Genomic DNA, 9798 nt, shown 5'->3' with positions numbered 1-9798 from the left:
ATTGAATAATGGCATTAATGTGAAAGGTTCACTAAAGCACAACACACACACACACACACACACACACACACACACACCCCCCCCCCCCCCCCCCCCCCCCCCCCCCCCCCCGAAAAAAACACAAAATATGGTTTTTATTTCATTTATAGCCGTGAAATGGGTAGAGAGATGAAATAATTTTCCTTCCTAGAATGCCTTCTTACTCTTAATATAGCACAAAGGGTTGTGAAGAAATTGAAACTCCAAAAAAATGATGCTAAAAATATTTACTGACATTTTTGCTAATGTTCAAAGTAATAGACTTGGTAACCCCGTCACCTGTGAAGTGCCCGTTGGTGCACTTTGTATCGTCGCCCATGGGAATGTGGGTATTGCTAAATACAAATGCAATAGACATAGTAACCACTTCACCTAAAATATATTGTGTATGTGGTGGATTCTGTTTAGCAACAAGGGGCTTATTCCTTTTTTCTATTTATAAAGAAAACTAGAGCATTAAAAAACAATTGACCGATTTAATTTGAAAATTCCAGGCCATAACCAATGGCAAGTCTTAGGCTTGACCCTAATTACAACAAATAAGCACATGGCAATGTGGTGTTGACTTCTAACTAATATTAGAATCATCGGCTTAATAAAATGTATCGATGTATATCCTTATCAAATAAATATGCAACCATCCCATGATTAAAAGCAAAACACTTTAATTGAATTTGATATAAAACGTGATTTCAAGTGAAGGGTTTAATCATACATCTTCTTCTTTCAAAGAGAGCCACTTAGAAAAACCTCTTGAGTGATGTACTTATAGGATGGTTTTAATCATGCACAGTTTAACCATAAGATTTTCTTCCCTTTTTTTGGCAATACTCACAAATGCGAGTTGAAATATATTACCTACCCAAAAACAATTACAAAGGAATGCTCAAATCTAGCAGTCCTGCTCAAACCGAGCTGGGACATCAATAGTTACCCAAATGTGAGTTGAAATATATTTGCTATCCAAAAGCAGTTACAAAGAAAGTCCTGCTCAAACAGAGCCAGTACGTCAACAGTTCAACTCATAAAACAAGAGCAAGCTCTAGGCATATACGAAAAAGAACTCCTTGCAGTTCTACATGCCTTAGACTCATGGAAGCACTATTTATTGGGGACTCCTTTCATTCTGCGAACGGATCACCAAAGTCTTAAGTACTTCATGACGCAGACCAAGCTTTCCGACAAACAAATGAGGTGGGCAAATTTCCTTTCGCAATTTCATTTTCATATTGCTCACATTGCTGGCAAGCATAATCAAGTAGCCGATGCACTCTCAAGACGACCGAGAGTGAATGCGGTTTCCATAGCAACTCACAATGATCTATCTTCAATGATAGATGAGTATGCTATTGATCCCGATTTTAGAGATGTGATTTCAGCCCTTGCATTAGGGAAGAAAGAAGAACCATTTACTTTACAAGATGGTTATCTTCTCTATGGCAATAGACTATGCGTTACTAACTCACTACGTGAGAAAGTAATGTATGAATCTCATGCTCCCCCATATGCGGGGCATAGAGGGATTCAGTCTACCCTAAAGGGAATTGAAACATATTTCTATTGGCCTACCATGAAAGTGAACATACACGAGTATGTTTCCAAATGTGTGGTATGTCAAAAGACAAAATTTGATAGAGGGAAGCAACTTGGATTGCTTCAACCCTTGCCAATCCCTAATTCACCGTGGGAGAGCATATCCATGGACTTTATCTTTGGATTGCCTAAGTCTATCCATGGGAATACGGGAATATGGACGATAGTAGACAGGTTCAGTAAACAAGCTCATTTTATACCTGTCAAAAAGACTATCAAAGCCCATCAAATGGCAACCCTCTTCATTTCACAAATTTTCAAGTACCATGGCTTGCCAATGTCCATAGTGTCGGATAGAGATCCTAGAATGACCAGTAATTTCTGGAAGGGTCTCTTTGAGAATTTAGGAACAAGGCTAAACTTCTCTTCGGCCTATCATCCACAAACTGATGGCCAAAGTGAAATAGCTAACCTAACCATTCTTGATCTACTAAAAGCCTATGTAATGGAAGTAGATCAAAGATCCCAATGGGAGAAGTACTTACCCTTAGTAGAGTATGCTTACAATAACATTGTACATACTTCCACAGGAAAAGCACCTTTCGAGGTAATTGAGGGAAGATCAAAAAGTCCCTTGCTACTTAAGGTACATGGGAAGATCTTCGCTGCAGATGAATATAGCCGAGACCTACAAGAATCTTTCCAAAAGATTAAGGATGCTATCTCTATCTCACAGCAAAGGCAAAAGGCTGCTGCTGACAAGCACAGAAGAGCCCAAGCCTTTAAAGAAAACGATTGGGTCTTGTTAAAGTTTCCCAAGGCTCGATTAAGGCACACGACGGGCAAGAATCCTACGGGCCACCAAAAGTACTATGCTAAACTAGCAAAAAGGTATTATGGTCCCTTCCAGATTCTTAGGCCAATCAATGAGATGGCCTATCAACTTAAGTTGCCCAATCATTGGCTCATACACAATGCTTTTCATGTGAGCCTATTAAAGCCTTACAAAGGAGAGCCACCTCAAGAACCAACTATTGAAGATCCACCGGAGATCGAGGACCACGAGGAGGTGCTGCAGCCCGAGTCCATTCTCCAACATGAAGACAAGGTATTAAGAGGCGGTAAGACTATCCGACGATATCTTATTAAGTTTAAGAATTATCCTTTTGAAGATGCTAGATGGATGCAAGGCATACAATTAAAGGATAACCTAAACCTTGTCAATGCTTACAATGCTTCCCAAGAGTAAGCAAATGTACAAAATGTTAAAAATGAACAAAAATTTTTGTCTTATAAGACTCTCTTTTTCTTTATTTGTGCACAAAAATGAAGTAGTATGCATGCTTAGATCAAGTTTGCGGAGACGACGTCTCCCGAACACCAAGTAGAGCTTGTCACTCTACTATGGAAGACTGATAGGACTAATGTGCAGACATGCTTGCGGCAGCCTCAGGCTCTCAAGCGCCAAATGGACTAGTCATCCATTATGGAATGATGTCGTAGGGTAACATAGGGATCCTCTACCCGCTAAAGAAAAGGACTCATGCATATGCTTTATCTTCTCTACACCATAGTCGAGGACGACTATGATTTCAAGAGAGAGGTAATGTCATAATAATCAATATCTAATTCTCCTAAATGATTTTCTCATATTAAACTGATCATTTAATGTGGGGAAGTGCCAAGGGAGAAAAAGCTAGAATATTGGTTAAGCTAGCAGACTGGCCACAGTAGGGATCCAAAGGAGGGAAAATAGGGATCCAAAGGGGGGGCCATCTGCAAAAGAGCCATGTGAAACAATGGGCCAAAAAGACCCTAAGGTTCAGCCCATTAAGACTTCCAAAATGCTAAGGTTCCAAAATTCAAAGGTTGTGTCCAAAGGTCAACCCTAGGGAAAATTGGATGCTTAGTGTGTGCCCTAAAAAGTCTTTGCACATCCCTACATGGGAGGGGGCGAGCCCCAAAGCTAGGGGATGAGAGAGAAAGCCACACACACACACACACACAGGCTCCCTTTACACAAAGGGAATGAGGGACACATGTCAGCTCCCTAGGCCAGATGCCCACAAGGTGTGCCCAATTCCTATTGGAAGGCCCTTGAAGTGGACCAATGAGAATTAAGCTAGAGTAAATCTAGTTTAATTAATTTAAAAACATTTAATAAAAGAAACCAATGAGAATTAAGTCTCCTAGAAGACTATTGGGCAGTCTCCCAAGGGGTCCAATGAGCATTCAGGAGCCCCATGGCTTGCCTGATTCCTATTGGCCAGGAGGCAAAGGGGTCCAATGAGAGTTTAGTTTAATTATTTAATTATCTAAAGCTCTCACAAAAGGGGAAAGGGGGACACATGTCAGAAGGCTATCACTTATGTTGCTTAATTCCTATTGGCTTGACCTGGGGAGGTCCAATGAGGCAAAAGCCAGACCTAATTAGCAGCTAAGGCTCGCCCAAGAGTGAGGGGGGGCTGATTTTTGCTTGGCATTGACAGACACACACTCACACTTGACCATGTGTGAAGGAAGAATACTCTATCTCCTCCCAAGCTTTAATGGAGAGCTCATCACCTACTCCAAGCTTGTGAGATAGAAGCCTACATCAACACTCTCTTGGCATATGGATGCAAATCCAACCAAGAGCCAAGCTTCAATGCATGCTCATCTTCTCTACCAAGCTAATTATTAAGCTAAGCTATGCTAATATGAGTGATTATGTGAGGAGATGTACATCTTTCTCGTAAGATACTTCTTTTTCTTCTCAATCTACTCTCATACCCTGCTAGCTCTCACCATCTTCGAAGGTGTGTGAGGTCTTGGGTCTGAGAACGGGGATAATTCAAGTTGTGTTTGATTAAGTGTTTTGCTTGGTGTATGAAGCTTCCATCTTCATTGCACTAGCTAGTCTTGAAGGAACACAAAGAATTGTATTGTACAATGTCTCTCTTGATGGGAGAAACCATAATACAAAGCCTTTTGGAGGGGGGACCGGCTCCATGCAAATCCGGTCCTCAACTGTTGTCAATAGCTTAATTGCTCTCTCTTTTGAAAGTATTGTCGATGCTATCTAACTAGGTGTTATGCTTTTTGTTGCTCTCTCCACCCAAGCACTCTTGTAATTCTCATTAGGAATCTATTCTAATGAAATGCCCACTATATTCATGCTAATTTCCGCTACACATAAGATTTTAGGCCATTAAATGTTACATTGTCACTCAAGCAATGGATTGGCACTAGCATGATGCATCATGGAACAATGCAGCTCATTATAAGATACTTGCAAGGTATGCATATTGACTCTAGCAAGGATATATACACTTTCACACAGTGCTAGAGCATGTACGGTGGCATGCATCAATTTTGAGAGAGCTAGTGGGCATAAATTGTGACGAGATTCGTCCTTGTTCTTTTTGTGTATACTACTAGGTCCTATAATAGTACGAGTTATCGATCCACATTGGCCTTTAAGTGAGAGATTGTTGAGGTAAAGACGGTGTGCTTCTTATCCCGATCGAACACGTCAGAGGTGTTTGACCACCCATCAGTTGTACACACCTTACTCTTTTTTTAGATAGAAGAATAAGAGACTCTCTTGCACATGCAATAGAGAGGAATTCTACAAAGTTTGAAGCTCACACTCAAAGAACAAATCAAAGTGTGGCAACTCAAGCATGGGTGACAGGTGTAACATATAAGGTGTTTGATTTATCAATCGATCAAGTTTGACCTTTTAAGCCATTAATAATTGCAAAAGCGTCAATAGTACATGGTTTGAGCTATTTATATGCAACACATATTTATATGAAAAATGCACCTTTTTTCCTATTTAAAAAGCTCCCTCTTTTACGCTCACCTGGTACTATACGTTAACCCTTAGCGAATCCCTCAGGCTAAGAGCACATTACGTTGTTGTTGCAGTCTCACCCCAAATTTAAGAGTGTATTGTGGCTAAGGCCCTTGTGCACATTGGTGCAAAATCTTTAGTCCAATACCATGTTTGCTTACTATTAGTTACACATTTCTCAAGCATTCAAATAACTAAAGCGCCCTCATTTCAGGTTTTGATTAGGTGCAGACAACGACCAATTTCATCATGCATGTGGGTGGTCTTTTTGACCCATCATAAAGACTTGGGAAAGATCCCCTAAAGGCTACATGTCACTCGAGCTGTCAAGGGGGTTTGAACCCAAGACCTTGAACACAAAAGTCTCTTCCTCTTCCTCTTGCTCTTGCTCTTCTTGTGGTTTTGTCAAGATATTGGTATGTTAGCCCTTTGAAAATACAATGATTCAAAGGTAAGTTATATGTGAATGTTGCCTTGAAGAGTTGGCCTTATGGACCAGTTTTGGACGATTTCTTTGCAAAAGCGACTTGAAAGAGTCTTCGTCTCTCGTTTTTTTTTATCGCATGTCTTGCAAAGGATGGTTTTTTTTATCGCATGTCTTGCAAAGGATGGTTTGCACGCTTCGCAAGAGGCCAATCTTCTCACCCAAGTTCAAGTGTCCCTACACACCACAAAGGGGGGTTCATTGAGCTATGCAGGGGTCAATGCGACGAATTTCGAGTTGGGCTGTCCTTAGGCAAGGTTCACACTACCCATGTTTAGCTTACATGGACCAACTAGACGAGCTACCTGAAAGATTGCAATTCACATTGCACGTGTTTCAAGATATGCTATGGTGGCATGGCATGCTGACTCACGCCCAGGCAACACCTTTCTTCTTCCAGACTGGTCGAGCCTACGCAACAACACTTTATGTCGCCTTTGTACATGAGCACTGTGAACTACATTCGATGATGATAAAGCGGCCTCGAAGTAACTACGCGGAAATACGAGGAGTGGGATATGTGGAGTCTAAATACTTCTCCTTTTAGAAGGGAGCTAGGAGTGAAGTGGAAGAGTCTTAGGTGGAAAAAGTGTGTGTGTGAGAGAGAGAGAAAAAAAAAGTGTGTGTTGCCACATAAGCAAGCGACCCTTTAAAAAGCAAGTGGCTTTTTGGAGGGGTCGTTAGGAAGAGAGAAGGTGTCATGACTCATGATTTTTGCTTGCTTTTGGTTAAGTGGAGATACCCTTCCCTACAACCACCTACTAACTGCCCTTTTTTTTTGCATGCTCTTGCATGTCCTCCTCCCTCTCTTCCACCTTCCTTCCTTCTTCTACTGCTGCTTCCTCACGCTCACACTCTCACGTTTGACTACTCGCCCACACACACACACATACACGCACACTGACCCCTACACATACGCACTCACGCACGCACAAGTCGGTCACTGCTCGCTTCCTTTTAGCTCGTCCCTCCCAAGCTCTCACACCCACTCCCCCCCCCCCTCCTTTCTCTCGCACACAACTCGTACCCACAGGCTTCTTCTGCTCTTGATCCATTTCCCACACCTCCCCTCTGCATCTGCGTTCCCCAATCTTCTATCTTTGCAGCAATTCTGTGTGGTGCTCATATGAAGCGCTCTGGGTTCGAAGACCCGGAGCAGCAGCAGATCCTTATGCATGTGCCGAGACACCATCAGCTGCATGACTCGCAGAAATTTGAAATGAATGGCGGTACTGTAGTCCATCACTCATGCATGCTGACGAATGAGGCCGAGCTGATCACTCTACCCCATAGCCAAGCTCATATTGAAGGCGGTGATCGGCTAGAGGGGGAAGTCCTCATCTCGAACCGCCAGAAGGTCTTCCTGCAGGAGGCAGCAGCCTTCAACCGCCATAGCTGCCTTGGGGAAGCTGCTGCTTCAGCTTGGCAGGGCCCGAAAACGCGGGAATCGTCGGCCCCACCAGAAACTTCCCGAGATCCGGCCGGCACTCAGAGACCTGATTTAGTAAGGGCGAAGCATGCGGGAGAGCTGTCTGATGAAGGTAACATGGGCCTCAGCACGAAGTCTGACCTCAAGCTTCCCGGCAATCTGAGTCGAACGGGAATTACGTGCCGAATTTGCAACAAGCAGTTCCCTTCTGGAAGGGCTCTTGGTGGACACATGCGGGTGCACGGCCCCCTCTTCGCACCGGCATCTACTTCGTTAAGCAGAATTAGCGTTAGTGGCCCTAGGCCTGCTGCAAATCTCACTCACAGAGAAGTTGCTAACGAGTGTACTGCCCGTGATGAAGAAGATAACGTCCCACCATCGATCATAGATGCTCTTGATGCTGCTGAATTGGAGCAAGATTTACCTCTTCAAGATGGAAGGTCCGCACTAGAAGCAAGCAGTACTAACCATGGCGCTGATGAGCTTTTGGATCACGACAATGGCTATGCAGGTGAACTAGATGCTCATCATGCAGACACTGAGCAGGAGAAGGACCTCAATATTGACGTTGAGAGTCGAAGGTTTGTCTCTTTAGTCAATTACAATTCTCGGATTTCCCACCTCAACAGGAGTACTGAAGAAGCAAGGATTGAAGCTGCAAAACCACCCACAGCAGCAAGATCTAAGAGCCTCCTATACAAGCTGCGGCACAATCCAAAGAGAAGCCGTTGGTTTGCTGATCAAGAATTTGCATTTGAAGCTTCCATGGCCAACAGCTCTGGCAAGAATTCCCCTTCTGTAGAGGGGAATAATGTTTGTCCTGAGTGCGGTAAGGATTTTTGGTCTGAGAGAGCACTCTTTGGCCACATGCGGTGTCATCCTGATCGTGATAGGAGAATAGCATTGACCCGAGTCGAAAGCATAAACTCTGAGAAGCCAGGAGACACCATGGCAAGACAGCGCAGAAAGTTGAGCGAGTTGGTAGCGCAGAATTCGGAAATGCAGATTGGATCAAAGAAGGCAGAAGTGTATAGGAAGTGGTCAACAGAGATGGAAGCTTTGAGGGAATTCAGAAACGAAGCTTTGTCAGGGATTGAAGTGATAGGCACTCAGGAATTGGCAGACAAGACAGAAGGCGAAGGTGCTGCAGCACATAAAGAGCAGAGTGGATGCATTTCGTCCAGCATCATAATGAATGATGAGGTTGCACCAGCACGTTGGCAGGTTGCTGGTAGGCGATCAAGGAGAAAAGTGGGATTAAGCAAAGCAGGGACTATGGAGAATAGGGCAACTAGCTCATCATCTCCAGACGAGCCTGCTCTGACCTCAGAAAGCATCTCTCTTGAGCTTGGAGCTGTGGAGGAGCAGGAGATTCAAACCCCTGATTTCCTTATCTTGCTTGCGGACGCTGCTCGAAAGATCGAGGAAGAGACAGAGCTGACACTAAGCAGAGAGAAATCTTTTCATTTTCGCACCGATGTGAAAAGGTCTAAACATCAACAGATAGTTGAAGCTGATCATCGTTTGCATAGTAAGGATGTGCATGTTGATAAACATGAGGATGTGCCACCAGTACAAGACCTCCTCAACACAGGTGTGGTCAATGCAAAATATGAGTGCACTACCTGCAAGAAATCATTCAATTCCCATCAAGCTTTGGGGGGCCATAGAGCAAGCCACAAGAAGACAAAAGGTTGTTTTGCCCAGACTGGTTCAAGTGAAGCTAGGGAGGAGCAGTCGCTGCAAGAGGAGCTTGAGCTTCGCCATGTTCAGGAGAAAGGCAAGGTGATGGCCCATAAGAAAAGCCGACAACAGACGCAGCAAGGAGCGGCAGCTTTCAAAGGTCATGTATGCTCTATATGCCATCGCATTTTTCTTACAGGGCAGGCGCTGGGGGGTCACAAGAGGTGCCATTGGACTGGGGATCAGAAGCCTTCTGAAGCAGCTAGCATTGTGTCGACCAATAAACAGCTGTCATTGCAATCGGAGGGGCAGTCTGTGGTTGAAGGTGGCATAGACTTGAACATGCCTGCACCTATGGATGAAGATGCAGATGAGGTGGGCTTTGTTCCAACAGAGATGCATTCAATAAAAAGCGAAGTTGTCGATCAAGATGGGGAGGACGAGAAGGCAAATATGGACGGCTCTGATTTAGTACTAGGCACTTCAGCACTGGCTTGGGGCGCTGTCAAGGACTTGTTGGAGGATGATACGCGTCACTCGTCGTCACTGCGAAAGGAAACTGAGGCTAGGCATAGGTTTGATGGGATTTGGGGGCAGCATTGGCCAAATAACATTGGGGTAACTCCGTTAGGCCGACCAATGTATGCGATGCAGTCCCTAGTATAGTTAGCAAACATAAAAGCATGAGTCTATGCAAACCCAGTGCAAAATTGGGTGAGCAGGATTGCAAACATTTCTGTTTTAATTGTAATCAATGTGAATGTACTATTGAAATTGTGCAGAGTTTGGACA

The 9798-nt window shown here is 43.9% G+C and overlaps 1 protein-coding gene across 1 annotated transcript; it reads left to right on the top strand.

Annotated features, from left to right (window-relative positions):
• The first annotated feature begins 6594 nt into the window (after window positions 1-6594).
• Window positions 6595-9798, top strand: LOC147442143 (uncharacterized). The gene has a single exon (XM_086528432.1). The coding sequence runs from the start codon at window positions 7021-7023 to the stop codon at window positions 9670-9672; it is 2652 nt and encodes an 883-aa protein (XP_086384558.1). The 5' UTR covers window positions 6595-7020; the 3' UTR covers window positions 9673-9798.

This window comes from Adiantum capillus-veneris, chromosome 14 (assembly GCF_014529385.1).
Source record: "Adiantum capillus-veneris isolate H3 chromosome 14, ASM1452938v2, whole genome shotgun sequence".
NCBI lineage: Eukaryota > Viridiplantae > Streptophyta > Polypodiopsida > Polypodiales > Pteridaceae > Adiantum > Adiantum capillus-veneris.
This window is presented reverse-complemented; position numbering and strand designations above follow the sequence as displayed.